Source organism: Chaetodon auriga, chromosome 4 (assembly GCF_051107435.1).
Source record: "Chaetodon auriga isolate fChaAug3 chromosome 4, fChaAug3.hap1, whole genome shotgun sequence".
Lineage (NCBI taxonomy): Eukaryota > Metazoa > Chordata > Actinopteri > Chaetodontiformes > Chaetodontidae > Chaetodon > Chaetodon auriga.
This window is the reverse complement of record NC_135077.1, coordinates 10800080-10818370: the sequence shown is the minus strand read 5'-3', so window position 1 is coordinate 10818370 and position 18291 is coordinate 10800080. Positions and strand designations below refer to the sequence as shown.

Sequence of the window (18291 nt, the reverse complement as noted above, 5' to 3'; positions counted from 1 at the left end):
AATCAACAGAGGTTCATTAAATTAACGTTAACATTAAAATGTCACAAAACAAAACCACCAAACAAAAACCACTGCCTCACCTGGGTAAGGAGCTTAAGTGGCACACACGTAGTGCGTGATGGGGTTAGCACAATTTGCATGAAGGATGCTTTGAGCTCCAGCTTTAGAAGAATGTGAGAGGAGAGTGACCGAGTGTGAGATAGCTTATAAGGTCAAGGGGTTCACATTTGATAAGCTGCTGGCATGTTGGAGTGCCCAGTTGCAGAGTTTTGCCTCCCCTTGATAGTTTGACAGGACTGTCTTTTTCAACTGATCATTCATTTACACTTTAGTGATGCAAAAAAGCCTTTGGGTCAGGTTATGTGGCATGTTTGTCTATGTGTGCTTTGATAATATTTTCTGTTCAGGTGGGTTAAAGTGTCCCCCAACACCTAACATGCCTTCATATTCTTCCACATTGTGTCCTCTGCAGAGATTGAAGCCAAAGAGGCCTGCACCTGGCTCCGAGCAGCGGGGTTCCCACAGTATGCTCAGCTTTATGAAGGTAAAAACCTCTATGAGACTCTACCTGCCCACTGGTTTTGACATAAGAGAGCCACAGGTATACTGGGAAGAATGGCATATTTTAGAGGTCTTGTTTTTCAATGCCAGCAGGCTGAAAAAAATCTGAACTGAAATCCACTTGGCAAACACTCTCATCCTAGATATTTCAGAACTTATGATGTTTAGCTCATAAACATGTGACCATGATGTCCTTTGCCAAGCACACAAAACACCAACATGCACACTTGTGTCTTTGCATACATAAGGTCAGGGGGTTCACCACACACACACACACACACACACACACACACACACACACACACACACACACACACACACACAACAGAACATAACATTCCTGAGGAGTAACGGGTGTGCTTTTTCTTAACACCAGTACTTTGCTGTGCTTATGCAGTTAAAGTCACACAAACCATAACTACTATATTCCAAACATTAACTATGATGTAACTTCTATAGTAACTCTTTGAGGACCAAAGGTCTTTCTTACTTTGTTAATACAAACACAAAACATGTTGTCCAAACCCTCTAAAGTTACTCATGCACTGAAAAATGGTTGAGAGAGAAAGCTTTGCCTGACCCTTGAGTTTTAAATACACACTCACCAAAATACATTAAACATTCTTTACACTCCTTGTAGCTACTTCAACTATACTATGTCATACCATGGATGGACCAGTTGGCCTTATGTAACTACAGGACGATGACAGAAGGCCTAAGCTGCCATTGTCAACAGGTCATTGCTTGTCGCCACTTAACCGTAAAAGGTTTCCTATTTGAGCGGAAAGCTCATTGTGTTTCTGCACAGGTGATGACGCTGTTTTTACACATACATGAACAAAACATTCAAGTGCCAACCACAATCAATCATTTTGCTGATTTTACACCCTTGAGGTTTGTCACTTGCAGTCGTCTCCACGCAAGTAAGAATTTGTGCCGATGCATGACACATTTTTGCTCCCCTTGTGTTTGTGGGACAATCTATTGTCTGTGCTGTCAAGACTATTGCCCCACTAAAGATAAGCAGACTGATGGGCCTGTTTCAGTACAGTTGGCCAAAGGTGCCTCCCTTGAAAAGCATTTTCTTATCATCATTGCCCCCCAGGGGTGTAGATGCAAGATTCCCATTTCGGGTTGGGTCAGCGCATTCCAGAAAACATCTTAGAATCCATCCCTCTATCCATCCCCATACCACACTATGGTGCTTAACTATTCTGCATGATTTAAGGAACACTTTATCTGCATGCCATTGCCAATGCTGCAACTCAGTAACTGATCCTGTTAATGAGGTAGACTTGGGGAGAAAGAATGAGACAGAGAAAAGGAAGTGGGACCTCTGAGCAGCAGTGGAGTACCTATTGTCATTCTTCAATCGATCCCCTGTTTTCTCCCTCTGTGCTCCACATCCCCCCTGCCTGCCGGCTCTGAAAGCTGCAGCTGTGTTTGTTTGGTCAGCTAAGACGCTACTTCCTCTTTTAGCTTTTCATCGAGGCTGTACGCAAGGGGGAGAAGGTGGGACGGAAGGCCCTGGTGGGTGTTTGAGTGGGTGGGAGTTTTTTAGGCTAGGGGTTGTATCTTTAGTTTGATCTAAATATGTTGATCCAGTCAGCAGCACAGAGACACCCACACTAATCTGACTCTTTCTGTTTAGATGCCCAGTTTCCCATTGACATCTCCTCGGTCACCAGAGACCATGACTTCCTCGATCGGGACGCTATCGAGGCTCTCTGCAGGTGAGATTACAAGTCATGCTGAAGCTTTTGTACTTCTTTTCTCTTTCGTTTGATTTCATGCACCATTCTTCTTATTCATCTCCTTTCTGCACTATCTCTTCCCCTCCCCAAATGAAACCATGAGGGCATGACTTCAAAAGGAACCGTGCTTTGGAAAGTTGCAGGCAAGATGAAAGAATGACACGATAAGCACCTTGGAGCCATGCACTGCACCTTTTCCTCCATTGAGTTTTCTATGCCCATACCTTCTTCTCTTGTTATTTTCTTTTTTTTTCTGAGGCCGATAAGTGTTTACCTCCATCATTAGAGTCTTTTGTATCGTCCTTGCAAGCACATATCTCACTCCTACCTCTCACTGCAGCATTGCTATGGTCACGCAATGCTCTGTACTTTCAGTCTTTTCATTATTGCAGGAGACATAGGAAACTCATTTGCCTCCACAGCTGGGGAATGAATGGTCTCAATGCTTCAAAAAGACATCTTAGTTTGTGTGTATGAAGAAGTGCTAAATGTCAGTATCATCGGAGAAGACTGGGTTTGCATTGAAGTCGGTGCCCCTGCCATGCTATTTAGCATATGAAGAGGAGGTTAATGGCTCTTTAATGGAGTCGACTCCTTCATCAAATTCCGACTCTCAGTAATAAACCACAGCAGGTGTCCCTCCATACATCTGGAAGCTATCATCTCAATGTCTCCTCTCTTGGCAGCCTTTCGCCCCCTCCCCACAGCCCCAACTATCCTTCAATTCCCATCCCGTCATTCCTCCATTGTTACATGATCTGCTCTAAGAGCTCTCCAGAGGGTGGACTCCACCACCACCCTCGCTCCCCTTCTCCAGGTGGCTGGAGGGATAACCTTTCTGCCCCCCCCCCCAAACACAGTCACATACACACACAAGTTGTCGTCGCCACTCCAACAGATTTCATTCTCCTCCCTCCCTCCCTTTCTTTCTCCCTCTCATTCTCTCCCGCTCATGTGGGGATTATCCTTCAGCAGCTCATTAGCCAGCCTGGGTGCACCCGGAGCTCCCCGTCTGTCTTTCTCTTCCCCTCTCCTGTTTTTCGTCCCATTTCATCCTTTCTTCCGTCATACATACATACATCCTCTTGGTGATGAGAGGTTTGTGGAGGGCTTGTATATTTTAAATCCTGTTTTGAATGTAACCAATTTTTGCATGTGTGTGTGTTTGCAGGAGACTGAACACCCTAAACAAGTGTGCTCTAATGAGACTGGAGATATCGCCGCAAAGAAAAAGGGTAAGTGCACACACATTAATGGCACTCTTTCTGAAAAGCCCCTTTGCATGTCTCCTCAACCACAACTGCATTTCCTCACCTCAGCCATCAGTTCACTCGTGGCCACGGGGCGCAATGCTGCTTTTTCTCTCATCTTGTTTAATGAGAAGGCACCTGTTGGCTTTATTTCTATATCAAGTGGGCTGTGAGGACCCTAGGGGGAAGGAGGATAGCTTTAATGTCTAAATGAAGGGGTTTCATTCAGCAGGACCTCCCCCTACTCAAGGCGCGCTCCCCTTCTCCCTCCAATGCTTCCTCATACTTCTGGCTCACCATAAAAGGAATTAGTATCCTGCTTTTGGAGCCTTCCTGCAATATGGTACATTTTTAAGTAGCTTTTAGGAGAAAAGTAAGTCCATCCAACACCACACTCTTAGATCTCACTTTCACAGAAGCAGGCCTCTTGGAAAGTGTTTTTCTTCTTTGAAAAAAGTAAGATATTTCTGTGAATAACCCAGTTTTAAACCATGCACACTTTCAAACAAACTAGAAAGCCTAGACTGACTTAAACTTTGTGAACCTTAATTCCCTAATGACCTTAAGTGTTACATAGTAACATCCTTGTTCTGTGTGTGGTGCTATTCATCAGCATGACCTTTTCTGCAGCACCTTTCACTCAGGAGTCAACAGAGGAGAGTAGAAGAATCAAAGAAGTTATTTGGTATCTTTGTGGGACAACCCCCCCCCCCCCCCCCCCAGACAGCTTAGGAATGCATTGATCTCCTTGTGTCTTAACATTCCCTCTTTCTTAAATCTCCAGTCTTGTTCCTCCTGATTTGTTCTATCTGTCTAATTGTAATAATAAATACTTTTCATTCTCCGGAGTCCGTGTGACGTTCAGAGCAGTCACCGTCGCAGTGAATGCTTTGGTGGCTTGATGGTTTGAGGATAAGATATCCGCAGAATGTTGAAAAAAATGTGCACAATGCTTACTCCCGTTATCTCACATTCCAACTAACATAGCTTGAGAAAAAAGCCACAATGGAGTCCACAAGTGTCACGAGAGTCTCTTGTCCTCTTTAAATCATTGACTGTAATAAAATTCCTCTACGTAGCAGGGAAAGATTGCATTCTTTGCTCATTTCATTTCCTCTGCAAAACACATAATTAATGATCCTAGTATGTGGTATGTGGGGCCCACGTGAGCAGCAAAACAAGAATGCTGGTACTCGACGAGTGCAACGTGGATTTTGTGGCTTTGAACATTTTTGTACTGGATCATTTTTCTTTTGTCAAAGTGCTAATTTCCTGACATCTTTGTAAAGGGGGCTCTGATTATTGTTTAAAAAAACTCTCAAGTCAGTTTATTTCTAAACTTATTATTTTGACAGATGCGAAAATGTTTGTGTTTTGGTGAGTTCAGATTATACGGCTTTAGAAAGATGAAGAGATTGAGGTGTTTAAATTGTGGCCTCTGGTTTGGTTTTATGAGGTTTGGTTCTCTGCTTTGATTGAGAAATATGAAGAAGTCTCCTTTGGAATCTCTCAGTGTGTGTGTGTGTGTGTGTGTGTGTGTGTGTGTGTGTGTATCTCTGTATCTCTGTCATGGATAAGGAGTATGGATTGACAGTAACAGTGTATCAGTGACTGATGTGTCTCACACTCAGTGTGTGTGTTTGTGCATATGTACAGACAGAGGGGATAGAGACTGCTGAGGGGGTGTTGACCCCAGTCTGGCCGGCTGCATTGTGAGCTATGGGGGTCATAATGGAATTTCCTGAAGTCCCTCCAGGGCCTGAGATAGATTAACCAAACTGGGGGTGGTGTGTGCATTCAGTGAAGGTGTATAGACTACATGTGACTCAGTAACTCTTTGTCTTGTGTACGTATTGTCCATGCAGTCAGGAAGTGACTGAGACGTGTTTACTGGCTGACTGTGGAGATCTTTGCTTTGTCAAGGCATATTCTCTTAACCACAAGGCCCCAGTGCAACATAGTGTTATGTTATTGTCTTATTAGGTCATCTGCATGTTGTATATCTCCTAAGAGGAACATCATTATCCATCATTAGATGTTCTTTTGTAAAGGCTGTTGATTTGTGAAGGCATTTGACAGCCATCATATGTCAGTATATTCCATATGCTTACTTAGATATTATATTAATCCCAAAAGGAAGTTCAGGAGTCCAGTAGCTTATTCAGCGCACACAATAATACAAACCATTGTAAACCAAACAAATTAAGTAATAACAGCACTAAAATAATAACGGCAATAAAAACTGCTGACGAGCAGACAAAAAGACAATAATATTGACCGCACATTGACATGATAGACTAACCACCACAACAATTAAAAGGTAGCTGAACATGAATGTGCAGAAGGCAATGTGCAAGCACAAAAATTACAAAATAAATTCCGTAACTCCAGAAAGTTTCCTGGACTAAGGTGAGGAATGTTGGAGAAGAAATGGAAAACGTAGCAGCACATAATGTCTAACTCTAACTGTTCCCTCTCCCTTCCTCTCTTTTTTCCCTCTCCGCTCACTGTTTCCTCCGCCCTCTCCCTTATCCCCTCCTTCTCCCCTATCCAGAGTGAGGACTCAGATGAGGACGAGCCATGTGCCATCAGTGGCCGTTGGACCTTCCAGAGGGACAGCAAGCGCTGGTCCCGTATGGAGGAGCTGGAGGTTTTTTCCACTCTGACCCCAAATTCTGCCCCGCCCCCGTTCCCAAAGGACCAGGTATCGCAGAAAGGCAAGCTCGCCCTGCATGAAGGCAATAGTTCAGAGAGCGTGCTGACGGACCTCAGTGAACAGCCTGAAGTGGGCTCCATCCACAGCAGCGGGAGTGGTGGAAGAGGAGAAGAGAAGAGCCATGCTGCCACCCTATCAAATGAAGCTCTACCTGCTGGTGCCACTCGCGCCAGCTCTGTAGCTAGCATGTGTTCGTCATCGGGCACAGGCGGGTCAGGATGCGCTAATGAGGACTCGCTGTCTGATGGGATGCCTCCGTCGCCCCTGGAGACACTCGGGCAGTTCACCTTTGATGTGAAAACAGTGATGGGGGGACGAGGAGGGAGCCTGGACAGAGGCGCGGGTAGCGGCAAAAGCACACGCTCGAGAGCTAAGAGTTTCCTCAAGAGGATGGAGAGTCTACGGCTGCGCAGCGGCACCACCTCTAAGAGAAAGAAGAAGGGGAGCACCAGCGGAGGGAAGATTGAAATCAGTGGCCCTGTCATCAAAGAGGGTCTAGATGATGACAAATTGCGGAGGCTCAACTGTGTGGACATCTCCAGTATCAACCTCAACCAGAACCTCAATCACCACCGCAATCCCACGCAGACCATGACGCTTAACAGGAATCGCTCTGTTTCCTACTCCACTCAGACCAGCAACGGCAGCACTGGAAGTACTGGGAGCAGCCAGTCCGAAGCCAGCAGTGGAAGTGCAGTGAGCACTCCGAGCCCAGTGACTCGCGCTCGCAGCCACAGCACGGCTGCAGGCTCGAGTAAGAGAGGAGGAATGTATTTGGAGGGCTTTGATCCTTTCAGCATCCCTCAACAAGCTTCAGATCGACAGCCCACACCCCCACCCAAATCTGCTCCACCCATCCCCTGCCAAGCCAGCAATGGGATGACAGTTGCTGAGCAGAACCGCAGGAACAACTTCAGTGTTCGAGACAACAGCAGACAGGTGGAAGAAGAAGAAGAAGAAGAAGAAGAGGAGGAGGAAGAAGAGGAGGGCATGATCTTCTTCTACTTACCAGAAGGTCACAAGCCTGGAACCTTCCCCAAAGCCCTGCAGGACGGGAGTTCACGCAATAACAATGGGAATGATAATGGGAACTCAGTCATCCTCAGGGGTCGTCAGAGCAGACGCCAGCGTCGTGCCTCTTCAGGCTCCGTCGACAGCCGGCTCAGTTTTTATGACAACGTCCCCTACACCGAGAGAGAGGAGGAGGAAGAGGGGGATGAACGCAAACTGGAGCAAGTGCTGCAACACGTCACTGGCCTGAAGCGGTTCGCTAACGCCTGGCCGGAAGCTGTGGCCGGTGAAGAGGAAGAGGAGGAGGACGATGAAGAAGAAGAAGGAGACTCAGACTCAGCACTGGACTCAGCCTCCCCGTGCCCGTCCTCTCCTCTGCAGAACCGCCTGGAGGAGACGGAGAACGGAAGTGACCAAGACAGCACAGGAAATCCACTGGGAGAGGGAGAGGAAGGCATGAGAGAAAGAAGAGATTCTGGTGTCGGGGCATCTCTAACCAGAACCAGCAGGTCAGTAAAGAAAATCGAAACTGTCGTATACAAATGCAGTATAACCATTAAAAGGTCAATTCACCAAATGATGGAAAAAACGCCTCCATCCCAATATAATGGCCTCAGAACTTTTCATAGGGGCTATTTCTTCTGTAGAAAGCAGTTCCAAAGAAAGTCTTCCTCACTGCTTTTTGTTGTTTGAGTGAACTGATCCTTAAAGAGAAAACTCTAACTCAACCAGCTGCTTCCAAACAAGCTCATGCTGTTCATCTTCTTCTGGAAACTCCTGCCAAACATTACCTTGGTGCATGAAAAAGCTGGAGGAGAAACAAAACAATAGAAAGACAAACACCGAGGTACCAAGAAAAAAAGAGTTTTCTAAGAAGGTGACAGCAAAGGATGAACAGGGGGACACGCTGAGACTTCTCTCCTTACGTAATGGTGCTGAATACAGTGGAATGCTGCTTGGTCTCCATGGGGACTGTTGCTGTTCGTTCAGGAATCCACAGGCAGAATTACATTTGGGCGGGTGTGGATTTTTAGTCCTTAAGACAGTCTCTTGATTGATGCGTACATAAATCCCTGTAATCCCTAAACCGATCACTTGGCTCACAAAGCTGCAGATACTGTGTGTGGCTGTGTTTAGTTTATATGTACACAAAAGCATGAAGTAGATCCCAGGACTTAAACTGCTCCTTTTTAATCAACGTTCTTCTCTTCACATCTCAATTTGCATTCCCTCTTTCTCTTTCCCTGCGCTCCAGGCCTCAGAAACTTCGCTGGCCGAGCTTCCAGAACTCCCATCGGCCCAGCTTGGCCTCGGCCCAGCTCCAGATTAGCTGCCAGTCTGTGCTACAGATGAATCTGCTCCAGAAGCTCTCCCTGCTGCAGCTCACTGCTCTGCTAGAGAAACACACCCCTACAAACAAACATGGCTTCAGCTGGTGAGTGGACTGGGGGCGTTTACGTAGGAGTTTAAAGCTTGTTTTTCATGTCAAATGCCTTCTGCATGTGGATAATTGCTCCCCGTAAGCGATGCCCTTGAATTTCTCCATTCGGCCATCCAACTACTACCCCTCCGTCCCACCCGTCTTCCAATCCCTTCCATCTGCAGGTTGTTGTATAACGTGGTGACGGCTGTCCACAGAGGTTGGGTTTCACATTCTTTTCCCAGGCCCGTAATTGCTGGGAAGGGGTGTACATTGTCTTTTCCTCAACGGGGCAATCATGGCAGTTCACACACATGGTGTTACAAGAGCTGGAGGCTGGAAAGATTAGTCCTCAACAATTATTCCTCCACCACAACTCCTTCTCTGCCACTTCTAAACTATTGGTCTGACCTCATTTTATATGTAGCTCATGATTATCCAATGACACCGAATATCCTCCTTATCCTAACTTGTGCGTCCTCGTTCCATCTGTGCTCCTGCCCTTTTCTCTTTTTTCCGGAGGGGAATACTGGGGAGAAGTCTTAGACATGTTGTTTAATAGGGAAGCCCTGAAAGAAAAGTCCGGGACATTCTTCGCAGTCGAAATATATAATACAGACAAGCATTATTGTGCAGAAGTTTTGTGAACTGTGCAAACATTAGCATTAGTTACCCAACATTACCTGTTTTTAGCATCTGCAGTGTCCAAAGAACTAAAAATGAGAAATCACATTATTTTGTTGTGTTTTTCCACTCGCACTGTCCCTTTCTTGGACAAGAATAGAAAGCATTCTGACCCCAGCTTGTCTCATGACAGGCTGAAAGATCACTGAAAGACAGAGGCCACTTGTTGGCCACCGGAGGCCCACGCATATTCAGAATTCCGGGCCGGGATCATAATATGCTCTTTTCCCATTTTTCCCAAACTGCGGTCCGGAGAAGCGCTCCCAGTGTTGTGAACGCCTGCTCTTACAAAGACAAGCTTGTCCTGAGTCATACATAGTGTCTCTCCGCTAAACACACTCACACCCATGCAGATAGACACACAGCCATAAATTTGTGGGCACATTCTTGTGAAACGGTCGGAGATGCATGTTTCAACTCTGGGGTTTGTGGTTGTAGACTTGGTGTTCACTTGCAAGTGCACACACGCACACACACACACACAGTAACAAATAGTGAGACAGACACTTGGTGCGGATGTATAAAAACAGTGGGATCCTCCCCTTCTGACACCCCGGCGTACTACCACCCCCACCCCCGTTCTCCCCTCACCCTGTGTTTTCCACCCCTCTCATAAACCTGGAGACAGGCTTCTGCAGCTTGGTTTCCTCCTTGCACACACATAAAACACACACACACACACACACGTAATTTGATTCAGTCTCGCCGAGTGTTACATTAAATTTGAACTAAATGGAAAAGCATTGTCTCAATCGGATCCGTCTCGTTAGTCCAAATTTTGATTGAAGTGAATATTTAAGTGCTAAATTCATATCAAAATCCACGTCAATCTGCAGCAGATATTAATGAGTATTCTTTTCCTGTGTGTGTATGTTGCAGGGCTGTGCCGAAGTTTATGAAGCGGATCAAGGTGCGCGACTATAAAGACAGGAATGTGTTCGGTGTGCCACTACAAGTCATCGTCCAGCGGACAGGGCAGCCCCTCCCTCAGGGAATTCAGCAGGCCATGCGCTATTTACGCAATCAGTGCCTCGACCAGGTAACATACAGTCAACACACACATGTGGACAGCTGTGTACACAAACCTGTGCATATACAGTAATTGCAGTGTACATATAACATCAGAATCCCTGCCAGTCTATCATTAAGCTTAAAGTACTGTTTTCAGTTTCCACAGAAAAAAGCCTTTTCTTTAAGGTGCTGAAGTTACATAATATCAGAATTTTATGACATCTGCAATCAGTCAAATCTTCATCCATGAGTTTTTTTTCACTGCACGTTACGTAATATAGAGCCGGGAATCGGAAAAAACCTGATACCCACTTAGTCAGTGTGTGTGTGTGTGTGTGTGTGTATGTGTGTATATACAGTTTCTGTCTGTCCGCCCTTTCTCTCTTCTCTGTCACACATTCGCTGAAGCGGCGAGGCCTGGACAGAGTCAGAGTGTGCAGCTGTTAAGTCACCTGTTAAATCCAGAGACATTATGAAAGATTCACCTCGGACTGTGTGCGCACATTCATGTGAACGAGGAAAGGAAGAGGGAAGAAAAGGGCAGTGTGGAGTAAATGGCTATTAATGGAGGGCAAAAACAGAAAACAGAGTGATGGTGTTCTTTTCGAAGCAGGACAAGGCGCCTCTGTTTATAAGTGGTGAAAGCTCATGGAAAATATTCCGGCTGGATGAGCCAACAGCCTTTTTCTCTTTTCCTCCTCAACGTTGCCATTTCATACAGCCTCATAAGGCCACTGACGAGGTCCTACACAACATTCAGTACAAGAATGCCCACTGGGTGTCACAGAGCTTCTTGTGAATACAGTCAACAGGATCTGTTGTGATGTAACCATATTGACTGTAAGCTCTGGATTTAGGGATCACTCGAGCATATTAGTTTTCAATGAACAGTCTGAAGCATTAAAAGACGTTTTTTTTTCCTATGTGCTTTGGGAACATTAACCAATTTGATACGCCTTAACAGCAGGATCAAACACTGTACTCGTGGTAATACTGAGACTAACAGGAGAATTAAAGTTCAAAGCTGACTTACCAGCTTTCTGTGCTGTATTCATGATGTAAGTCTCTCTTTGTCTTTCCCTCTTTTTTTCCAGGTGGGTCTTTTCAGGAAATCAGGAGTCAAATCTCGTATCCAAGCTCTGCGTCAGATGAATGAGGCGAGCGGCGCGGACGGGGGAGGGGTCAACTACGAAGGTCAATCGGCATATGACGTCGCGGACATGCTGAAGCAGTACTTCAGAGACTTGCCGGAGCCCCTGCTCACCAGCAAGCTGTCAGAGACCTTCCTCCAGATTTATCAGTGTAAGAATACACGCACATACAACAACAAAAATCCACATGCAGTCACACAGGCCTTTGCTTCACACACACAGACACTCATCTGTGAGAGGATTACATGAAGAGCTATTGTTTTAGAGCTGTGGGTGCCTGCCTGTCATGGAGCAAGAAATTGTGAAACCGTAAAGAAGAAAACAAACAAGATTAGTGCAGGAAATACCTGTGGAATGAAGTGTTTAAGGCGCTATTGGTTCATCCGTCTGTGAGTCATTGTTAATGTGGAGTTCAAGTTTTGCTCCTTTATGATCGCATTAGCTGCATTAGGAGCTGTTTATACAAGGTGAAACAGAACCATTCCTGTGCATGAAGTATGAAACATATAGTGTACACACACACGTAGGCTTATATAACACACTTTGCTGGACACAGATCCCATTGTAAATCATTCCTGGCAGGCAGAGGGAAGCCCTTCATAAACAAAAAAAAAACAAAGAAAAACGTGAAATAATGCAGCATGACACTGGTTATTAGTAATCTCTTTCTACACACATTAAAAACGAGCCTCTTCCTCTCCAGACATGCCGAAAGAGCTCCGTCTGCAGGCGGTGCGTGCGGCCGTGCTGCTGCTGCCCGACGAGAACCGCGAGGCGCTGCGGACGCTGCTGTGTCTGCTGAGTGACGTGACGGCCAGCGTGGCCGAGAACCAGATGACTCCGACCAACCTGGCTGTTTGCCTGGCCCCGTCCCTCTTTCACCTCAACACTCTGAGGCGCAAGGAGAGCTCCTCGCCAAGGTGTGTGTCCGCTGCGTGTGCGCCTCTGCACCACTGTAACCATCAGCTTTACTTTGATTGCCATCCCAGATGCAGTTATAGCATTAGCTGCTTACATAACATGTGCTGTACATTCTCAAAACAGGAAAGGGTCATTCTAAAGAAACAAAAGAGCAGGATACTGTAGTTGGAATTGAGAGACGAGGAAGGGAGAGAGACAGAGGAAATAGAAAGATTACATAAACATCTTAACTTAATTAAGAAAAATATTTTGTTCCACATTTAGCAGAAGGGGGTTCGTTCTTTCTCTGACTTCCTCTACCCTCTCAGCCGCCTGCTGTCTGGATGACGGATGCTTTTACTGATCTCGTTGTGTCCATCTGTCCTTTCTCTCTTCGTCGGTCAAAGGGTGATGAACCGGAAGCAGACACTGGGAAAGCCGGACCAGAGGGACCTGAATGAGAACCTGGCTGCCACTCATGGCCTGGCACACATGATCCAGGAGTGCAGGAAACTCTTTCGGGTCAGTGGCTAAAAGCACAGGAGCTGAATGTGTACTCAACGGCTCGCTCTTAAAGCTAAAGCGTGAAAATGAAAAGTGCATGATGGCTTTGTGTTTGCTGATAGAATGAATGTCACCTCCGGCTCACTGTACCATGTCAAGCACCTTGTGTCCCTGTGTTTGTTCTATAAACAAACATAACCTCAGTTACATAACTCGTTGATCCCGTTCATGCTATCATTTGCTCAAGCAGTGTCAAGTAAATGCGCCAACCGTCCTGGTTTAAATGCCCCTGTTGATGCAGAACTTTAGACTCGACTGGGTAAACAGGAAATAATCACCAAACTGCACTTTTACTAATCCACTTTCAATCCCACTTAGCCTAAAATTTTCCCCAGTGCAGCCTTCTCTTACATGCAACAGTAAATGCTAAAAGGCTGCATACTGTGGGTCATTACTGTTCAAAATTTAATTAGATTGTAGAAGAGGCTTCCTGTCATGTTCACATTACACAACAAACAAACAAACTCAATTACCTCCTGAATTATTTTCTTTTAATCAGATCTCGATTTGCTCATGAAGGTTCGTAAAAGGAATAAGACCCTTGAAATTCCCAACGGTAATTTGCCTCCATTACAACGAGCATTTTATTATCGAATGGAAATCCTTCTTCTCAGACAGTAATATTGTTAATCTTCAATTAAATCTGTAAGATAGCAGGTACAAACAGACAGAACAGAGAGAACGAGCTAAGCTAACAAGGAGATGTAAAAAGGATGTAGTGTTTTCATTTTTAATTTTGTTGCATCCCAAGTCACGCTTAATGAGGAGATTAATGCAACCAGGATGGAGATGTCTGATAAAAACAAGACATGAAGTACAGATGTGGTGCTAATCACCCTTATCACAGGACATGCATGACTTAAAGATCCACTCCAGACATGTTTCAAGACAATTTAAGTTTTCAGGTGTCAGGTGAAGTTAAGCACATTTTTGAGTGGAGGTGAACTTTAATTTGTTACGTTCTCACCAAAGTTTTCCCTCAAAACCAAACTATCAAATGAAGCACGTTTAACCATCATACACCCTCATGGCTTCCAGCAACACAATGAGAAGGTGAGGACGGTCCCTCATTGTCCTCTTGCTCCTCCCGTCCCACAGATCCCAGAAGAGATGAATCGCTGCAGGAACTCGTACGTGGAGCAGGCGCTGCTGCCGCAACGTTTGGAGGACCTCGCAGGGGAAGAGGCCGGTCAGGGAGGGTACAGGGCCTGCCTACAGGAAAGCCTGGACGCCCTCCTCAAAGAGGCCAAGGACAAGTTCAGAGGTTATGACAGCTGCTCCACACCCGAGCACGCCGAGCTGGCCTGTAGGAAGGTGAGAACAGCTCACTGCAGTTCGTCTTTTTCACACGCCATCTGCTCGGTGTGGCTGCGTTCAGAGGGTGAATATTATGCAGTCGTGAAAGATGAAATGATGAGAGAAAAAACAGATCACCCGCCAATCTGTCTGTGGCGCGTAAACAAGCCGCCACTCATGAAGCACACGCTGTCTTTTCAGCTATCTGCGTTTCCTGTCTTCTCCTCTCCCTCTTCATGTCTGCCTCTCCAAACTTTCTCCTGCTTCTCTAAATATCCAGTGGAAAACCAGCAGTTAGGGTTTCCTGTATAGAAACACATCCGTGTGAAACTGGCCTGGCCCTTGGCTTCTCATTCCCATCCCAGTACTGGACTCAATCCCAGAATGACATCAGCTTGACAGAGACACATACACAATCATGATCCCAGGCCGACATTTCCTGTGTCTAGTGTGCAAAGGGCCCCGTGTGAAGTTATCTTTTCTCCAGTTTGAGGGTCACAAGGCACTGAGAGCGTGTTCGTTATCATCTGATGGCAGAATGGAGCAGCTGACTTGGCTAAAGGGCATTGGGAGGATTTTGAAACACAGCCTGTCTGTTGTGTGTTGAGTTATGGCTGCAGTACCATGTCTAATTTCCATAAACAGGACTGATAGATATCCGAAAGGAAGCTTCACCACATTAACCCCCGCCGTTCACTTTAGAGAATATATGATGCCAATTATTGAATATACCGTATCATCTCACAAGTATTTAACTTTCCACACTGCTCATTTAAAACAGAGTTGTGTGTGACTTAATGGGGCCTTTCTCATCTGTTTCTCCAGATGCATGATGGCTTCCCTCTGCGGCTGTGGAAGGTGACCGTGGAGGTGCCTGCAATTCCCGAGGAGGTTCTGACACGAGTGCTTCGGGAGCAGGGCCACTGGGACGAGGACCTGCTCGAGAGCCGGATAGTGGAGACCCTGGATGAGAGAACAGAGGTCTACCAGTATGTCAGGAACACCATGGCTCCACATCCCACCAGAGACCACCTGGTGCTCAGGTACACATCCCCATGATCCTCCTCGTCTTTGTCCTCAATGTATTCATTCTCCTCTGATTTAATGTTTTTTAACCCAAACTCTTCACTCTCTCTACCAGAACATGGGTAACAGACCTGCCAAAGGGCGCGTGTGCACTGGTGTGTACATCTGTGGACCACGAAGGCGCACCTGTTGTCGGCGTTCGGGCCAACGTCCTAACTTCACGCTACTACATCGAGCCCTGCGGAGCCAACAAGTCCAGACTCACACATATTTCCAGGATCGACTGCAGGTGAGTGAACGCATGACGGGAGCAAAGACATTCGCTGTCTTTTAGCTGCTGGCACAATGAGCTAACACCATGCCTCTTTCATTTTCTTCAGGGGTCGTTTCCCAGAGTGGTACAATAAACTGTATGGACACTTGTGCGCCGCCGAGGTGGCGCGGATACGCGACTCGTTCACCGTGCCCATGGACAAATGAGAAAGCAGTGTGCAATTTGGGCAACAACAGACTTAACCGCTCCTTCGAATCTGGATCCGACAGGGGACTCGAAATGACTCATTCCACCCTTTCCAACAGAGAGCTAGCTTGGGTCCAAGCCTCTCCATACACATATTTCAAAGACAAATCCTGGATCCTGGATTGAAGGACTTTTTTTTTTTTTTTTGCTCTGATTTCGTCATGCTACAATTTCAAACTGCTCTGTTGTGGCTCTCAGTATGCTATAAGAGGACTCGTGTGGCACAAACATTTATCTGGGCCAAAGACGTGACGTCGCTGAGTCGGGATGTGAGGTTTAAATTTTATCCAAAGGGTTCTATTGCTTCTGAGAAGCAAAGGGGGTTTCAGCGGGGGGGGGGTGCGCGCGAGTGTGTGCATGTGTGTTCAAAGCTACAAACGGCTAATAAATACATATTCCTCGCACTGGTTTCCAGTGGCGACATAATGTGTACATACAGTATTGTGTTGACGATAATGGTTTGTGTCTGTCTTGTGTTACCTCTGTCCCTTTTTTTCTCTGTTACAGCAAAGCACAGGAGGAATAGTTGACAATATTATGGTCAGTTGATTGACGAATCCACGGGTGAAGAAAGATGTGAAGGTGCTGGTAATATGCAGACGGAGTAGAAGGAATAGGGAGGATATCGTGAGATGATAGCACAAAGGGTTTTGGTGTTGAAACAGAGGGAGACAGATGAGAATCGGTGGCTGGCTCACCAAAAAGAGAGGGAGCGATTGAAGAAAGGGCCTCATTTACTGACATACGAATAGAGGAATCAAAATTCAGTGAGCCTCGATGTGTTTGACTGGTTGTTTGGAAGATGCATGGGCAAAATTAGATATATCGATCGAGACACGATCACACCAACAAAACTACATTTTAAGACCAACAGATCTGCAATAATGGACCAAATTTGTGAAAAGCTAAAAGAAGAAGGCTTCCCCGTTTTGAGCTTTTCCTCTCCTCTTAAAAAAGCTAGAGGTAGTCCAGTTAAGAGCACAGTCAGTTCACTTGTTTTATTGTTGCAGACCGGACATCACTTGTATACATCTAAATAAAAATAAGTAAATAAATAAAGATTTTAAAAAAAAAGCAATGCACTGTTCGAACCTGCGACAGTAACCTCTGGCTACTCCTATAAAAGATGAGAAATAAACAGAGAAAAAAATGGTCCTTTTATAAAGGTGGAGATTTTACAGGTTTTACTGTAAAGAGGAGGGCAGATTGAATGTTTGTGTGATTTCAAAAGGAAGGAAAACTATCTTTGTGTAAGCTTCTTTCTCTGTGCTGTGTTGTGTTTATGAAAAGAAGTGAGATTTAGGTCCTCATAACGGAGGCGACCGTCATTACATAACAGTCACGCTTCAATCTGAGGGCTCGCATTTGTCGTGTTGAGTTGTCGGATTAATTCACTAAGCCATTGTTCATATCGTAAATGTTTGTACCTTTAACTGTGTCTCTGCCAAATAATAACGCATGACAATGACAGTTAATTTAAAACAAATATATTTATACCTCAGATATATGTTTGTTTTGTATCATTTTATTTTATTTTATTGTAAATGTTCAGCTTTGTGTTACAGAAATGAACAAATGGTTTATCTTTTTTATTAATATTATTTCTGTACAGGTTAATCAAAGTGCACTATTAAATGTATTAAAATAAAAATAAAAAGTTGTTGTCTTGAGAGTTATATAATGATGAGCATACAGGGAGACTTTTCAGGCCCAAAAAATGTGGCTCTACTCTTTAAATCCCTCATAATCTCCCCAGTCACTTGTTTACACTGCAGTTTATTTCACCTCCTCAGATCCAGACTCACCTCACTGCCACCTCTCTGCTCTGCTCTTCATTCCACACCAACAAATCCAAGATTGGCCCACAGAGGCGTGAGCTGCGTGCAGGGGGGTATCAACTGGCTTGGTAGATGGTGATCTCACTCGTTGTCGTATTTCTTACATAACAGATTCATAAAGAAGACAATGGGGTCCGTTGTACCACGGTTGGCCTGGTCCAGACTCGGCAGACTCAACAAGGAGGGGGTCAGTCACGCGGCAAAGAAAGGGGGGTCCAAGGGTCAGAGTGGGGTCTAATGTACTCCTTTGTGTTTTTAATCACTTGACAAAACAAGGAGTCTGCAGGAGCGAGATCATCTGTCCGTGTGCATGCGCTGTACATGTTCATGCTTTGCTCTTACGCAAACACTGGAATTATTAGGATCTATAAACTGTATTTACATAGCTCGAGGACAAGTACTTTCCAGCCGTGTACAGTGTGACAGCGGAGACAAGCGTTGACTTGACTGTGAAAGCCCACCGCCAAGACAATGCATACTTTTTTCCTGGTGGACCGTGAACGCTTCACGTCCTCTCCTCTTGAGTGCAACGCAGGAACTAGAGATTAGCCAGAGACTCACACACGTAACCACAGATGTAATCATGTTC

General features: G+C 45.5%; 1 protein-coding gene across 3 annotated transcripts in view; it reads left to right on the top strand.

Annotated features, from left to right (window-relative positions):
• Positions 1 to 17526, top strand: part of dlc1 (DLC1 Rho GTPase activating protein) — a 75411-nt gene extending 57885 nt beyond the window's left edge. For all 3 annotated transcript variants that reach the window (XM_076728057.1, XM_076728058.1, XM_076728059.1), the window contains 13 exons: positions 473 to 544; positions 2213 to 2294; positions 3487 to 3550; positions 6120 to 7801; positions 8548 to 8727; positions 10276 to 10435; positions 11502 to 11709; positions 12262 to 12478; positions 12866 to 12980; positions 14121 to 14336; positions 15144 to 15361; positions 15460 to 15633; positions 15725 to 17526. In XM_076728057.1, the coding sequence (XP_076584172.1) occupies positions 473 to 544; positions 2213 to 2294; positions 3487 to 3550; positions 6120 to 7801; positions 8548 to 8727; positions 10276 to 10435; positions 11502 to 11709; positions 12262 to 12478; positions 12866 to 12980; positions 14121 to 14336; positions 15144 to 15361; positions 15460 to 15633; positions 15725 to 15824 (3488 nt within the window). In that variant the 3' untranslated portion in view covers positions 15825 to 17526. The remainder of the gene's footprint in view (positions 1 to 472; positions 545 to 2212; positions 2295 to 3486; positions 3551 to 6119; positions 7802 to 8547; positions 8728 to 10275; positions 10436 to 11501; positions 11710 to 12261; positions 12479 to 12865; positions 12981 to 14120; positions 14337 to 15143; positions 15362 to 15459; positions 15634 to 15724) is intronic.
• Positions 17527 to 18291: the final 765 nt, after the last annotated feature.